This window comes from Myotis davidii, unplaced genomic scaffold (genome assembly GCF_000327345.1).
Source record: "Myotis davidii unplaced genomic scaffold, ASM32734v1 scaffold329, whole genome shotgun sequence".
NCBI lineage: Eukaryota > Metazoa > Chordata > Mammalia > Chiroptera > Vespertilionidae > Myotis > Myotis davidii.
Genome location: NW_006300374.1, coordinates 2,351,013 through 2,368,204, shown reverse-complemented (window position 1 = coordinate 2,368,204; position 17,192 = coordinate 2,351,013). Strand labels below are relative to the sequence as shown.

Sequence of the window (17,192 nt, the reverse complement as noted above, 5' to 3'; positions counted from 1 at the left end):
CCAGGCCCCCGAGGGAGACGGTGCGCCTGGAGCTGGTGCTCAAGGACCCGACCGACGAGAGCTGCGTGGAGTTCAGTTACCCGGAGCTGCTCCTGTGCGGAGAACAACGGGTACAGAAGCTTCCTCCCTTCTCCCCGAGACCCCGGGAGCCTCGGGACCCGTCCACCTGCCCCAGCGGTTTGCACTTCCTGACGCCCACCCTGCGCGGCTCGGGTCGCCCTGGGGGGCGGGCTGGTGGAGGGGGCAGGGGCTGAGCGGGTGGACCAGTGGTTGGCGCTAGTTTTCCTCTGCTTCTCGGAGTGAGCCGCGGGGGCCCCTCCACCCCCTCACCCCTGCCTCCACTGACCCCCATCTTGAGCCGAAGGCCGCTCCGAGCCGGTTTTCCTCCGCACCTTTCGAAACAGCCGATTTTCCTCCTTCTTGCTTCCCACACAAATTCGGAGGGCCCTGCAAGTCGTGTGGGTGGGTTTTCCGTGTGGGGCTCCAGCTGTCCTTTCCGGTAGAAAGGAAGCGAGAGCCTTGGGGGACACGCCCCTCCTCCCAGTCGGGCCGGGGAATCGTGTCCCCTCGCGTGTCAGCCCCGTCTCCATCCCTGTTTGTTGTGCTCGGCGCTGTGGCCGCTGAGGCGCGCTGGGGAGCGTGCAGGGTTTTTCTGAATGGAAGGGGATTTAAAAATGATCTAGAGACATTTTCAGACTAAGAATTCCACTTTAAAAATGGAGGGGAAGTGTTAGTTACCTGGTTACTTGCTTTTCTCTCCTGTGTGAGTATTGGTAAGCCTTTCTCTGTTTGTTTTCTCCGGGGTTTCGTTTTGTAATTGAATGGGAAGGTGACTCTCCTGTTTCCTTTGGCACCAACTACCACTTTCTTATTTGAAAGCGTATCATTAGTTCATAAGTTTGAGTTGGAGGGTATTGCACTCGGCCGTTGTAATTTTTGGAGAAGGATGAAAAGCATGTTAGCTTTGAATTTTTAAAAACTTGATTGATAATGTATAGCTGTGCCTTTGACGGAACTGGTTAACAATGGAGATAGAAGAGAGGTTTGTTGGTAATTGTAATTTCTGTCATGCGTTTGTGATTTTCAGAAGTAAACTAAAAAGGGAAATGATAGAGTAACAGTAATAAGAGAATAGTTTCCTCTTGTTTAGAAGTTATGTTCTTTATTAGGTTTTGCTTTAGCACAGGTCTAGGGGACTCCAGAAATCACTTGTTTTGTTTTTATCCTCAGCTATCTTTTTTATTTTTTTAAAAAAATATATTTTATTGATTTTTTACAGAGAGGAAGGAAGAGGGATAGAGAGTTAGAAACATCAATGAGAGAGAAACATCGATCAGCTGCCTCCTGCACACCCCCTACTAGTGATGTGCCGGCAACCAAGGTACATGCCCTTGACCTGAATCGGACCTGGGACCCTTCAGTCCGCAGGCCGATGCTCTATCCACTGATCCAAATTGGTCAGGGCTCAGCTATCTTTTTTAAAAATATATATTTTTATTGATTTTAGAGAAGAAGTGAGAGGGAGAAAGAGATAGAAACATCAATGATGAGAGAGAATCCTTGATCCGCTGCCTCTTGCACACTGGGGATCGGGCCAGCAACCTGGGCATGTGCCCTGACTGGGAATCAAACGGTGACCTCCTGGTTCACTGGTCAACACTCATCTACTGAGCCATGCGAGCTGGGCAATCCTCACCTCTTTATAGTTGAAATGAATGACTTCTTAGTTTAAAAAATAATCATTTTAAACACTGTCACTAGATTTTCTTTATTTTATGGCCAACTAATCTTTTGATCATTATTTACAAATGCTGTTTGGTCAAATCATTACTAAATGTTTTCAACCAAAATGAATTAAGGGTAGAGGTAATTTTGGTTACTTCCTCATAACATTTTGCCTGTTAAGCTCATTTTAGTGCCCCTGTTACTTACAAATGTTATGTCACTTTTTCCGCAAAAATATTTTTGAAAATATTGGATTGCTGTATTTTTCAAATAAATTGTATTTCATCTTCTAATTTAAGTAGGTTGCAGTTTTACTTCTTAATCTGTTATAAATTGCAGATGAAAAGCATCCTTTTTGAGTGAAAATACATCTAACATTTACTTACTTCTTACAGTGTGCTAGGTACAGTTGTAAGTATGGTGCATGGTTTATCTAGTTTTGTGCAGCGAACTTCATGAGGTAGGAACCATTATCTCCATTTTACAAAGGAGGACGTTAATGCATCTTTGCAGCAAAGATTTGTCAGATTTTCCTATGATTGCTTCCAATGAACATATTCATTACATAATTATAGAAAATACTTTTCTAAAATAAAGTTGTCGTAGACCCATGAAAGGAAATCCTAGGAAGAGAGACCATTAAAAAGCAAAGTGTGGACATTATAATTGGTCTGGAAAGTGATAATTCCCAAATTTGGCTTTTCTTCCCTTTAGGGGGAATCCAGTTATTTTTAGGGATGTTGTAATATTTTCTAAATAATTTTAATTTTGAGTTATTGTAATTGAACGGCATACCATATAGCAGAGTAAGAGTGGAAAGGGGAGGAAGAGAGATCTTATAAAAGTTAAAAGAAAAAGATTCTAAAATTTTGAAATAGCCATCTGTCATTGAATAAGAAAATTTTAGCTTTAGATCCTTAAGTTGATAGGTATAGGTATAAAGAATGTGTTACCTGTGAATACCATCTCTATTGAGGTGTACTTAAATCATCCCCCTTCATAAATACAAAATGAACAAGAAAACCCTAATTAACTGAATGCAGTATAGAATTTTTTTCTATATATTTTTTATTAATGAGGAAAAGTGAAATTAAATGAGCAAATGTTGGCAAAATATGAAAATCAAAATATCCTTCCAGGTTTTCAGGACACAGGTTAGCTAAACCTCTTAACCTTTGTTACTTCTGTAGAGTATTGAGTCCTCATTAAGTGGTTCAGGATGATGACTGAGGCATTGCAATCGTCTCTATCCTGAAAGATTAATTTGTTCACCATTTCTGGCTAAAGGGAAATAGTACAATTTAGGAATACATTTTGGCAGTAATTGCTACAAAAGAAAATTTTTTTTTGACTCCTAGTAAACCAGAAAACCGAACATGAGTTTGTTTTCGCTTTTTTTTTTTTAAATTTTATTGATTTTAGAGAGGGAGAGAGGAATAGAAATACCAGTGATGAGAGAGAATAATGGATTGGCTACCTCCTACACTCCCCCCACTGGGGATTAAGCTCACAATCAAGCCTGCAACCCTGGCATGTGACCTCTGGTTCATAGTTCTGTGCTCAGCCATTGAGCCACACGGCTGGGCTTGTTTTGGCTTTATGTATATCCAGAATGATTCATTGAATATTTTCTATACAAATAAGAGGGTAATATGCTAATTAGACCAGACATCTTCTGGACATCCATCCAGACATCCTTCCGGACAAAGTCACGGGAGCGGGGGCTGAGGCAGAGGCAGTTAGGGGCTATAAGGCTGGCAGGGGAGAGCAGTTAGGGGCGATAAGGCTGGCAGGCAGAGGAGGTTAGGGGCGATCAGGCCGGCAGGGGAGCAGTTAGGAGCCAGTGGTCCTGGATTGCAAGAGGGATGTCCGACTGCTGTTTTAGACCCAATCCCTGCAGTCAGACATCCCCCAAGGGGGACCCCCCCGCCCCCCGCACGAATTTCATGCACCGGGCCTCTACTATAAAAGGAAAAATAAAGATAATCATGTTAACGTGATTATACGGTTATAGAATTCTAGAGTATTCCATTGCCTTTTGAAAAAAAATGTATTTTTTTAATTCAGAATTTTTTTTCAGTTGATTTTAGAGATAGAGGAAGTCAGAGAGAAACATTAATGATAGAGAGAAACATCGATTGGCTGCCTCCTCATATTTTGCATACTCCTTACTGGGGATCAAACCTGAAACTTGGCATGTGCCCAGACCAGAAATTGAATTGGTGACCTCTCTGTGCATGGGAAGGTGCTCAATCAAGCTAGCCCAGTGGTCGGCAAACTCATTAGTCAACAGAGCCAAATATCAACAGTACAATGATTGAAATTTCTTTTGAGAGCCAAATTTTTTAAACTTAAACTATACAGGTAGGTACATTGTTATTAACTTAATTAGGGTACTCCTAAGGCTTAGGAAGAGCCACACTCAAGGGGCCAAAGAGCCGCATGTGGCTCGCGAGCCGTAGTTTGCCGACCACAGAGCTAGCCACACAGTCCAGGGCCCACTGCTTTTTATATTGCATATTTTGGTTAACATATATGAAAGATCTCCTGAAAATGGTTTTGAGTTAAGGTCAAAGAACAAAATTACTGTCTCAATTTTGCCTGGTGGCAGTTGGTAATTTCGATATTTACTAATTTTCAGATCTTTTTCACCTGAAAAATCATACAGCTTACTTAGAGCCTTGATTATAGGTAGGGAGTTATTTCTTAACTGTGAAAGAAAAGTAAGTTTTGTAAATTGATATTTGTAGATTGTCGAGTAAATATGAGATTTACTTTTGATGCCTATATAAAGTCTACATAAGATATTTTAGAATGTCATACAAGGTGTTCTTATTTTTTAAAAAAAGTGTTTGTTTGCACATGTAAAACTAGTCAGACCAGTAGTAAGACCTAATATTTGGACTTCACAGTGACATGAACAGTTTATAATGGCAAGGCATGGTGGTTGCTCACTGTCCTTAATGTCCTTAACTTTAGTCTCAACATAAGGTCATACCCTGAACATGCCTAGTATTTCTTATTTTATTATTAGTCTATTTCCTTTCGGACCATGTTTATATTTTCCATTGGTAACTCTTATAAAGGATTCTGTAGTTTATTAGTTATAATAGTTTTAAAAATTGATTCTAAAATTATTTCCTTTAAACTTTAATGATTATCCCTTTATTCTAAAAAATGTCCTAAGTATGATGAGTTGTTTTGGATTCATCTTGTCCATTTTTTCTGTCATATTTTTTAGACTGATTATATCTCAGCCTTTGTATCCAGAATGAAGTGTCTCAATTTCACAGTGTGCACATATTTGTCCTTTGTGCATTTTTTCGCTTGCCCTTCAGGGTTAACCAAATCTGTATCCAGTATTTCAAATTTTCACGTACTTTCATTATTAATTACTTGAGATGCTACTTCAATAAAAACATGTAGCCTCCCTTTTTTTAAAAAAAATTACCTTTCTAGTCAATTGTTTTGTAGCTCTTTGTTTTGGCTTTTTTGTATATTGAAAAGCCATATGTATGAAATGTTTCTGTTAAAATAGTAAACTTTAGTAAAAGATGTGATTTATTTTTTAGTTTACTTTATTTATACTTTGTTTTGGTAAAAATGGAAAATGTGGGATCCTAGCTGTGTGTGATTAATATATATTATAATAAACTTTCACTCTTCCTTGCTAGAAGTAAACTGTAATGTTTTCTATTTGCAGTTATTTCACTTTTCTAGCTTTGTTTAAAAGTGAAATGTATTCCCTGATTGGATATCTGTTGACAGGATGTAGGCGATGTAGAGGTTGATGCTGGGCCTCAGCAGAAAGCCAAAGCAGCTATAGATAACCTAGTGATAACACAGGGCAGATGATTAAATGCTGACTCTAAATTAATAACCTAGAGATTCCTTTAGAAGCATTTCCTGATCAAAGCAGTTAATCTTTGTTGGGACGATCTCAAACTATAGTTATAAGTGGGGTTTTTATTTTTACCTAATTTTCTTAGAGTTCTTTTGCCTTCTTTTGAATGGGGTGACCATACAATCATTTTACAGAAGCGACAGTTTGCATTGTTAAGTTCTTATCCACCAAAAAAAATTTTTACAATGTATAAAAATCAGTTAAAACTGTAAATATTTTTTATTACAAACCAACATTTCTTTCTAGTTTTTTTTTAATGCTTTTAACTTATTATTCGTTAATATTTGGAAAAAATGATTCTCATTATTAAATTTAAGGATATATTCAACTCTGATTGAATTAATACTAATACTTCTATTTCTTTTCCCACTCACATTGAATCAGAAGAAGCCCATTCACACAGAAGACCCATTTAATGATGAGCATAAAGAGAGGCAAGAAGTGGAAATGTTGGCTAAGAAGTTTGAAATGAAATATGTGAGTATAATGAAGTGTTTCACCTAGGTAATTTTATCCTATTGGCCTATTTTCTTCCTATGATCGGTTGAGAGAGCATATAATATCCATTGGCCACCTTATCTTGTTCTCATAAATTGAATCAAAATAAATGGTTATAGATAGTCAAGTAAACATTCTAATAGCCTTGTGATGGCTATAATAATAGCCATCATTATTTTATTCCTTCTAGAGTCAGGCAGTTTGCTTAACATATATTAATTCCAATCCTTATAACAAAACTACAAGGTAAGTGGTATTGACCACATTTTATAGATGGAGAAACTGAGGCTCTGAGCTCAAGGTTAAGGAACTGATCTAAGGTCACCCGATGGCAAGAACTGGGCTGCATATCAAGATCTGTCTAGCTTGAATCCTTTGCCCTTTCCACTGCCATTGAGAATGCTGCTTTAATGTCCTTGGTGTAGTAGTTCTCAACCCTTCCTGCCTCTTCAGGGGTTAAGAGAATAAATGTGTGTACTTCTAGGCCCCTGAGATCAGAATTAGAAGCAGCATGACATTTTTTTGAAAGTGTTTTGTTTACCTTAAAACTTTATGTACTTCTAATACTCTGTGCCACAATAGATTGTTTCCTTTTTGTAGCAAAGCTTTTCTTTTTATTGCAGTTATTAGTGAAAGTTGCACTTCAAACTGAAGCTAAGCAACATTAAAACCATAAGTTTTTTTAAAATCAAGGATTAAAAACATATATAAGTCTGGCCAGTGTGACTCAGTGGTCAACCCATGTAACAGGAGGTCCTGGTTTGATTCCCCGTCAGGGAACATGCCACAATACCCCGTAGGGGATGTGCAAGAGGCAGCCATTCGATGTTGATGTTTCTGTCTCATCAAAGTTTCCTATCTCTCTCTCCCTTTCCCTTCCTCTCTCTCTCAAAAACTCAGTGAGAACATATTTAATCAAACAAACAAATACAACATACAGAGAAAGGTTTTTCTCTCTTTTTTTAAAGGTTGCATGGTATTCCATTGTATGGACATACCACAATCTATTTAACCAATCCCCAAATGATTTAGTTTTCCAAAAACCTGCTCTTGTAAATGGTGCTATAGTAAATTATTAGTAGCATGGCATTAAGTCTTGCAGGGGAGTCCTTGGATAGTACTTGACAAAGAAAAATAAGTGTTCTGAAATTAGTTGATGTGTAAAATTAAGTTTCTACTGACTGGTGTATATCCAGGCATTTTCATTGTGCAGGGATAAAATGTTGCTCTTGTTCTAATCCAAATTAAGGGGCTGTATTTCTTTTCTAGATTTTTATTTTACCTACTTACTCTCTGATTTTCATTCCCCACCCCCAGAGGAAGTGAGAGGGAGAGAGAGAGAGAAACATCCTATCTAATAATAGACAAACATGGTAATTGACCATACCTTCGCTACACCGCCCATTGGCTAATCAGCGCGATATGCAAATTAACCGCTAACAAATATGGCCGCTAATTTGCATACTGCAGGCAGAGTGAGCCAGTGTGAGCCGCCATCCGGGCCCCCGTGTGCAGCCCTGGGCAGTGGGGCTTGGCAGTGCCAACGCACCACCTATGCCCCGCACCCAGCTGGGACCTCTGTGTGTGGCCCTGGGTGGCAGGACCCTGCGGCCGTGATCGTGATCGGAAAGCAGGGCCGCAGGCAAGGCAGCACCACGGGACCCAGGGGCCGCCTTGCCTGCGGCCAGTGATTGTGATTGGAAAGCCGGGCCGCCTTGCCTGCAGGGGGAGAGTAGGGGGCTCAAGGAGTTAAAGAGCAGCTCTGGCCAGAGACTGAAGACTCCTGCTGGAGTGAGGAGCAAAAACTGAAGGCTCCAGCCGCAGCAAAAACTGTGTCCAGAGCGAAGATGGAAGGCCGTGGCCAGAGTGAAGGTCTGGGTCCTGGGTGCCAGAGGAAAGCTGGTGCTGGTAGCCAGGGGAAAGAAGGCCTATTGCACGAATCTTCGTGCAGCGGGCCTCTAGTCAATGATAAGAGAGAATCATTGATTGGCTGCCTCCTGCAGGCTCCCCGCTGGGGATTGAGCCCACAACCTGGGCATGTGCCCTTGACCGGAATCGAACCTGGGACCCTTCAGTCTGAAGGCTGACACTCTAGCCATTGAGCCAAACTGGCTAGGGCTGATTTTCATTCTAAGTAAAGATTTAAAATGCCTTTCCTCACAGCCAATCAATGATTCATCATTGATGTTTCTCTATCTCTCCCTTCCCCTTCTTCTCTGAAAGCAATAAAAAGAATTTTTGAAATGGTGAGGATAAAAAATAAAATAAATAAAATGCCATGCCTCATGAAGGCTTTATGTGCATAAACCTAAAAGGGCACATAGAAGCCAAACCGGTTTGGCTCAGTGGATAGAGCGTCGGCCTGCGAACTCAAGGGTCCCAGGTTCGATTCCGGTCAAGGGCATGTACCTTGGTTGCAGGTACATCCCCACTGCGGGGCGTGCAGAAGGCAGCCGATCGATTTTTCTCTCTCATCAATGTTTCTGACTCTCTGTCCCTCTCCCTTCTTCTCTGTAAAAAATCAATAAAATATATTTTAAAAAAAAAAAAGGGCACGTAGAAGAGGTAACCGATTGATGTTTCTCTTTCTCCCTCCTTTCTCTCTAAAATCACTAAATATATCCTTGGGTGAGGATTAAAAACAAGAAAATCATTAAGCTAAAACAAAGATTTTTATTGGTGCTTAGGGGTAGCAAATTCAGATGTCTATATGTATTTTTATATTTTTAAGTAAAAAAAATCTTAAATATTATATGTAAAATCATGTTAACCCTCTAAAGTTAGATTTTCTTTTTCTAATTATTTTTTCAGCTGATGAGAAAAAAAGGGCTTAATTCTTTAAGGTTTATAAACACAAAACTTATATCCCTAGCTACTTTTTCTTATTTTTGTTTCCTTCATATTACAATTTAAATGTCTTTGTCATTATATCTGAAAATTAATGAAGGCTGTTTCTAGCCTTTGTTTCTTGAAATGAAAGATGAGTTATTTATTAAATTTTGTGTATAAATAATGAAGTATTGAGCATTTACACTGGACGCAAAATGCAGCATAACAGTTGCTGTCTCCTGGAAAATCTTTCAAAATAATTGGTAAGACGAGATATGTATGATACACAAATGTAGTGCCAAGCAGTTCCATAGAAATGAATGACTTTCCTTTGGAGATCTGAAAGTGAGTGAAGGGCCAGTTCTGTTCTTGAAATCAGAATGAATTTTGTAGACTTTGGTGCAGAGTCATTGAATGGATACTTCCAGTCTCCTGTTGAACCACGTTTCTCTGTAATCCCTGAATAGCTTTTCTACCCTTTGTAGGACAGTAGTAGATGAGAGGCCGCAGAGGCAGTGTATTGTAATGGAAGGAGCCATAGGACTTATGAGTTAACACAACTGGATTCTGAGCCTATCTATGCCATATTAACTAGGGTGACCTTAGTGAAGGCTCTTGTCTTTTTTTATGCAATGGAAAAATATCCTCGGGTGAGGATTAACAAACAAACAAAAAAAGAATATTAGTATGTGAAATATTGGAAGTGCTTTCTAACTGTGAAATACTTTTTAGTCATGTAAACATATCACTCTTGTGAAGAACTACTCTTTTATTCTGTACATGTCATAAATGCTTTTTAACATAAGGATCTATGGGATTTTAACCTCTGTTAATTGAATACCCCACTGATTTTGATCTTTTAGCTCAGGCATTCTATTCCAAATGGCCTTTCAGTCACTTTTAACTGATTCTTCTTAACTATTGTGGTCTTCTTAAAGACCACAACAAATTATTTGGAACCTTTTAAGAAAATTATCACACTAAAAGCGACTTGGCAGAAGATAACTTGTCCAGTGTAGGTGCTCACAAAAGATCACTCTTAAACAGCAAACAAAAATCTTTATTGACTTAGTTTATTGTCCTATCATTTCGGAGTAGCAAATTCTCATGCCCCCATGATTTTTGCTGCTCTATCACTGAAGTAGGCCAGATGGATAATAAATGTGGGCAGTTGTCAGAAATAGCAGATAGCACGTGCCCCATCTAAGGACCAGCTGCTACTCAGCTCCATCCCTTTGTTACTCTGCAGGAACTTGGGCTTAGGTTCCTCTATATCTCATTTATTTGTTTATTTATTTATTATGTTTGTACTGAATGTATTTTGGTGACATTTGTTAATAAAATTCTATATGTTTCAGGCGTACAATTCTTCAATACATCTGTATATTGTATAGTGTATTCGCCACCCCAAGATAATCTCTTTAACATTTCTTATTTATTTTTAAAATATTGATTTCAGAGAGGAAGAGAGAGATAGAAACATCAATGATGAGAGAGAATAATTGATCGGTTGCCTCTGCATGCTCCACAATGGGGGGATCAAGCCTGCAAACCAGGCATATGCCCTATGAACCCTGGTTCATAGGTCGATGCTCAACCACTGAGCCATGCCGGCTGGGCTATTTTTATTTATGTTTTTAACTTTAATGTTGAAAGAACATCTATTTCTTTTAAATGTTGGTTTCTTATTAGAACACCTACTGGGCCAAACACAGTTCAACTGTGGGTCATTTCTCAAAGCCTGGTTTGAGATGTTGGTGAACTTGCTTTACTATTTTTTTCCTAATATATTTAACTCACCAGTCCATCTACTTTTACATTTTGCCCTTTTTCCTCTGTGAGCAGAGTGGTTGGTGGTATATGTGGGAGGATATGCCATTTCCATTGTGGAGGAGAATGTGTTTGTAAGAAGTTTCAGAGAACTGAGCAAGTTAAATTCAGTTGGGAGTTTCCAGATTTGGGCAAAGATAACTGGTGATGTTAGTGAATGCTGTGGTTGGAGGAAGACCTGAGTGTCAAGTTTATAGGCTTTTTGTGGTAATTCACATGTGTAGCTGTTGCATATGCTGGAGAGGAATTGCATGAAGTGGAGTAGGCTACCACTTAAGGGAGAAGGGAAGGATAACCTAGATAGGATGTGTCATTTCTCTTGTGGCAGTTGCTTGGGGTAGAAGGATTGAGACAGTAGTTGAAAAGCATTGATAGAAATTACAAGGAGTAGAAACTTGTTAGAGGAGCACCCAGTATTGAATAGTTTGTGGTTTTCTTTTCCTGTTCTGTCCTATATTTATTGCCTATGTCCTATTTCCTGTTATGTTGCTCTTTAGGTGATGTGGCAGTGCATAGTCAGCATCGATTGCTAAATTTTTGGGGGCTGGAGGGAAGGGGTATTATGACCTAGTGATTACTAAATTGATTGTTGTACATAAATCTTATTAAATAACTAGGTCCAACTTTTGACATCTCGATGGGCTCCAAATTTGTATTGGTTACTGTAGGAGGGAAGCAGGATACAGTTTAAATAGGCCCCCTGCCTTCCTTGTTGACAGTTTTTGTTTTATTTGTTGTTGGTTGTTTTTTTTAAACATATATTTTATTGATTTTTACAGAGAGGAAGGGAGAGGGATAGAGAGTTAGAAACATCAATGAGAGAGAAACATCGATCAGCTGCCTCCTGCACACCTCCTACTGGGGATGTGCCCGCAACCCAGGTACATGCCCTTGACCGGAATCGAACCTGGGACCTTTCAGTCCGCAGGCTGACGCTCTATCCACTGAGCCAAACCGGTTTCGGCGTTGTTGTTTTTTTATATATAGTTTTGTATATGTTTATTTTTATTGATTTCAGAGAGGAAGAGAGAGATAGAAACATCAATGATGAGAGAACCTTTGACCTCCTGATTCATAAGTCGATGCTCAACCACTGAGCCACACTGGCCAGGTCTTATTCTCAGTTTTAAGGCTCCAAATATTTAGGCTAAATATCCTAGTTTCCAATTCAGTTTTTAGATAGTTTCTAGGTTGAGTTTGCTTTTTCTGGGGCCATGTATATTCTTGAACAGGGAATGAGGTTGAGTTTGATGGGTGTAGATTTGTTTCTAAGCCTTCTAGGGCCGATGGTTAGAAGATTTCTTTTTGTGGTTTTTTTTTTTCCTCACTCTGTTACCCAGCCATCTTGAAAGGTCATGCTATCCTAGAATTGGATGTAAATTCAGCAAACTAAATGGGAGTGTGTAGCACAGTACTTGGTGCCTAGCAGGGGTTGAGTTAAGACTATTTGAATCTGAATGACTCTCTGAATAGGAAGATAGTATTCTGCCAGGCATTTATTAGTACTTATGAAATCACATTATGACTTTAAAATCTACTTACTATACTGCGTAGACTTTGAATACCAAATTTGATGCTTAATTCTATGTGATTTTGGACTCAGAGCCTAGTAGCTTCATATTTATTTTAAAGGAAAGATAAGAATATATTCGATGGTATGAGAGTAATTTCTGAATAATCTTATAAATAAAAGTTGATCAAATGGAAGTAACATTGTTTTTACTAAAAAACAAAATCTATATATAAAAGGCTAATATGCTCAGTGTCCCTCCCTCCATCCAACTGGTTGCTGTGATGCGCACTGACCATCAGGGGACAGATGCTCAATGCAGTGATGCACCCCAAAACCAAGAAGAGGGAGCCCGATTCCTCGCAGGGCTGCGTGATTCCATCTTCAGCCATGGATTATGTTGTTGCTGGGGCACTGTCGGCCCCAAATCTGGTTTACTGCACACTTGCATTTGTGTTCCACACCCTGTATGACAGCAACTTTGCAGAGTGCCCTTTTGCACTCCAGGACCCCTTGTGTGATGTCAGCTGGTTTGAGCCCGGTCCCCACAAGTCAGGCTGAGAGACCCCGCTCACTCTACAGATGCCTTTTGAGCCACAGTGCCACCCCAGGTGTGGCCAGCCTTGGGGGAACCGCGGGAGGTTGGCTCCAGGGCATGTCCAGCCCATCTCGCCCAGTCCCATCCCACCAGCCACCTTCTAATTAATTTCCTTTCAATGTGCACAAATCCATAATCTGTGCACCGGGTCACTAATATATTCATAAAAAGTCTCGTGTGTGTATGTCTTTTGTCTTTTAAAACTGACTGTCCAGCCCTAGCCGGTTTGGCTCAGTGAATAGAATGTCAGCCTACAAACTGAAGTGTCCTGGGTTCAGTTCTGGTAAAGGGCACATGCCCAGGTTATGGGCTCAATCTCAGTAGGGGATGTGCAGTAGGCAGCTGATCAGTGATTCTCTCTCATCATTGATGTTTCTATCTCCCCCTCTCCCTTCCTCTCTGAAATCAATAAATAAATATTTTTAAAAAAACAGCAGACTTTATCCAGAGAGGTTTTTGTTGTTGTTTGTTTTTTTAAATATATTTTTAGTATATTTTTATTTATTTCAGAGAGGAAGTGGGGGGAGAGATGAATGATAAGAAAGACTCATTGATCAGCTGTCTCCTGTACGCTCCCTACTGGGGATTGAGCCTGCAATCTGGACATGTGCCCTGACTGGGAATCAAACTGTGACCTGGTTTATAGGTTGACATCAACCACTGAACCACACCAGCCAGGTCAGAGAGGTTTTAAAGAATGGTAATATCTTAAAATAACTATATGATTTCCAATGAGTGACTTCTTTATAGTAAGTACCACTCAACTGAGTGGAAAGGATATGTATTTTTATACTTAAAATAATTATGAATTTTTATAATAATAAAAGTCCATAATAATTACGGATTTTTTTTTTAATGTCCACCAATATGGGACTGACACAAGTGGGTGTTATAAAGCGCTTATGCACTCTTTCTGGGAGTTTTAAGAATTCTATCATTTACTCACATTATTAGTTGATCATTCACACTTGCTGAGGGGTTACAACTTTTTTGGGAACTTCCTTGCCTGGTTTTCCTGTTTGTTTTGACCTTATGTTGTGTCTGCTCACTAAGGATCAACTTGGAAGGGCTTCAGATAAAGCAGTTTGGGCAAACTTCTTACCACACCAGCAAAATAAATTCTACTTACAAAGCACAAGTAACTGTTAGTTTCTATAGACCAACAACAGTATGATATTACATGCACAATAAAAATATAATAACATTTTAAAACAAACTGAAGGGGGATGTTAAAAAGGACAAGAAAGAATTCTCAACTCAAATAATAGTTTTTTTATTGCAGTTATTGATTTTAACCACTTGTCATGACTTGCCCTTTTAATTCCTTGGCCTCTTTGAGCTGAATAACTCTCTTCAACTTCCTTAAATCCCTTAGGAATAATTGAGAATCAGCAGTTTTAAGGTATTTGGGGGCAAGGACCTGTATCCATAAGTGGTGATTATAGAAATCTGGGTGTTACTATTTCTGGGCTGTGAAATCGGCTCTTGGCTCTCTTTCCATTGATTTAAATCTCTATTATTTCTTATTGATAGGTTAAGAAAATCAGCAGAGGTGGAGAAAGATTAGGTTGTGACAGGACTGGAACAAATAGGGAAGCCTTGTGACCAGGGGATATTTTCTTCTCAATTGTAAGACTGGATCTTAGCAGTTAGTGTCATGCTTGATCTGTCATCCATAGGTGATAAATGGATGTTGGTTATTAATTAGATTTCTTATTTCCTGGAGGCAATAAGGGGTCCTGTACTAAGAATATCTTGTTTATTTATATGTTTTCCAGCTTAGTGTTACAGTGTAATCAGACTGCATTGGCTTGAAACACTGAATATCAAGTTAAGCAGGTACTAATGACTCAGTAAGTAATTTTCTTCTGAGTCATAGTCAACTAATACCCTAGGGGAATAATCTTAAAGGGGTTCCTTCATTTTAAATGTAGCAAAAATGTAAGGTTTTTTTTTTTTCCATTTGGAAAATCTCTCTATATAAAAGGTTAATATGCAAAGTGTCCCCTCGGGAGTTTGGGAGAATGGGAGTTCGATCGCTCGCTATGACATGTGATGGCAGGACGCTGAGGGAACACGGGAAGGAGGAGGCGGGGAGTCAGGGAACCTGATAGGCCCTGATTGCAGGCCAAGCTTAGGGACCCGACCTGTGCACAAATTTTGTGCACTGGGCCTCTAGTACATTTTATATAGATATATTTTAAAATATATTTTATTTACTTTTTACAGAGAGGAAGGGAGAGGGATAGAGAGTTAGAAACATCAATGAGAGAAACATTGATCAGCTGCCTCCTGCACACCTCCAACTGGGGATGTGCCCACAACCAAGGCACATGCCTTGATCGGAATCAAACCTGGGACCCTTCAGTCCACAGGCCAGTTAGGGCTTTATATTTTTATAAGATCTATTTATTAGGTAAACTGTTAACATCGACCACAGAGATCCAGAGAATTTATCAAGTAAGACTTTGATTCTTCTGCAAGGAATATTCTTGTTAAGGATGCTGAAAAGGCACTTCAAAATAAGTGGTAGGGAAGACACTATAAAATAATCCTTTGCCAATCTATTTTGACTTACTTTGGTATAATGTTAATATTTATGAATTAACTGGTTTGTGCCTTTTTTGCAACTGTCAGAAGTTTGGTTCCAGTTTATACCATTTGCACTGGAATGGAACCTAGGACTCTTGAGTCCACAGGCCAACACTCTATCCACTGAGCCAAACCGGCCAGGGCGGCATAACCACTCTTAATGGCTTGATGATTATCCTTCCAGAACTTTTTAAAATGCATGTGTGCTTACATATATGCTCTTTTGCACCTAAAAATTTCTTTTAATTACCTGTGTAACACATGAATACATTCCTGTTATTAAAAACAAATTCAAGTAATACATATTAAGCCAAAGTTTTTCTTCACCACTGTCTCCAATTATATCCTTTTTCATTGCTAATAACCATAGTTATCTTCTTTTTATGATTCTTTGAGCATTTTTTATATATATGCTAGAGGACCGGTGCACGGATTCGTGCACTGGTGGGGTCCTTTGGCCTGGCCTGCAGAGATCGGGCTGAAACTGGCTCTCCAACACCCCGCAAGGAGTCCTGGATTGCAGGAGGGCGTAGGCTAGATCAAGGGACCCCACCGGTGCACGATCGGGGCTGGGGAGGGACCATGGGAGGGCTCCAGGGCGTGTCTGGCCCATCTCACCCAGTCTGGATAGGCCGGACCCCAGTAGCAAGCTAACCTGCTGTTTGGAGCATCTGCCCCCTAGTGGTCAGTGCACATCATAGCAACTGGTCAAATGATCAGACACTTAGCATATTAGGCTTTTATTATATAGGATTATTATTTTAAATCTTTATTGTTTGAAGTATTACATATGTCCCCCTTTTCCCTCTTTGCCCCCCTCCAGCTCGCCCCCACCCCTCGCCTTCACCATCCTATTGTCTGTGTTCATGGCATATGCATATATGTATACAAGGTCTTTGATTACCTCCCACCCCCCCACCCTTTCCTCCCTTCCCTCTGAGATTCCACACTCTATTCCATACTTCCATGTCTCTGGATCCACCCTGTATATCAAATGTCTGTGTGAGAAAGATGACCTCACAGGAAACCGGGGTGTCTGCCTTGTGAGCTCTTACCCCAGAGCCCCAATCCTGACTTCTACTCACACAGCTCCACTCCTCTCTGCCCTCCCTCTGTTGGAGCACAAGGTGGGTGGCTGCACACGGAATTTCATGCATTGGCTCTTTAAGAGGGTGCCTGCATTTCCAGCCATCTCTCTGCTGGCAACAACCCCACTGCTTTTCACAGCTAGATGTTATGTGGGTACCCTTCTCAGTTCTGTTGTTCTCCGGTGGGGGACCCAGCTTGGGGATTAGACCCCAGAGTTCCTCATGGCAACCTCCACAGCTGAGATATCTCTCCGGAACTTCAGTTGCTGTATGTGGAAGTCTGGCCAGCCCTTTCATGCCTCTGCTCCTCCTACCATTCTCTATCGTGGTCTCCACTTTCGGTCCTCGGTTATCAGGGTTCTCTTAAACGAGCCTTCAGTTGATTATTCAGGAAGTCTTTATTTTAGTTGTAATTGCATTTTGTTCCTGGGAGCATGTTGGTGCAGCATCCATTTACTCCCCTGCCATTTTTAATCTTCCATTGATTTTTAGAGAGTGAAAGGGATGGGTGGGGGGAGAAAGAAATATTGATGTGAGAGACATAATCAATTAGTTGCCTCTGTACCCCAGGTAAATGCCCTTGACGGGGAATCAAACCTGCAACCATTCTGTGTGGGC

At 40.1% G+C, this 17,192-nt stretch overlaps 1 protein-coding gene across 1 annotated transcript in view; it reads left to right on the top strand.

Annotated features, from left to right (window-relative positions):
- Positions 1-17,192, top strand: part of UBN2 (ubinuclein 2) — a 79,922-nt gene that overhangs the window by 357 nt on the left and 62,373 nt on the right. The window contains exons 2-3 of the mRNA XM_015572664.1: positions 5-110; positions 6,014-6,106. Of these exons, the coding sequence (XP_015428150.1) occupies positions 5-110; positions 6,014-6,106 (199 nt within the window). The remainder of the gene's footprint in view (positions 1-4; positions 111-6,013; positions 6,107-17,192) is intronic.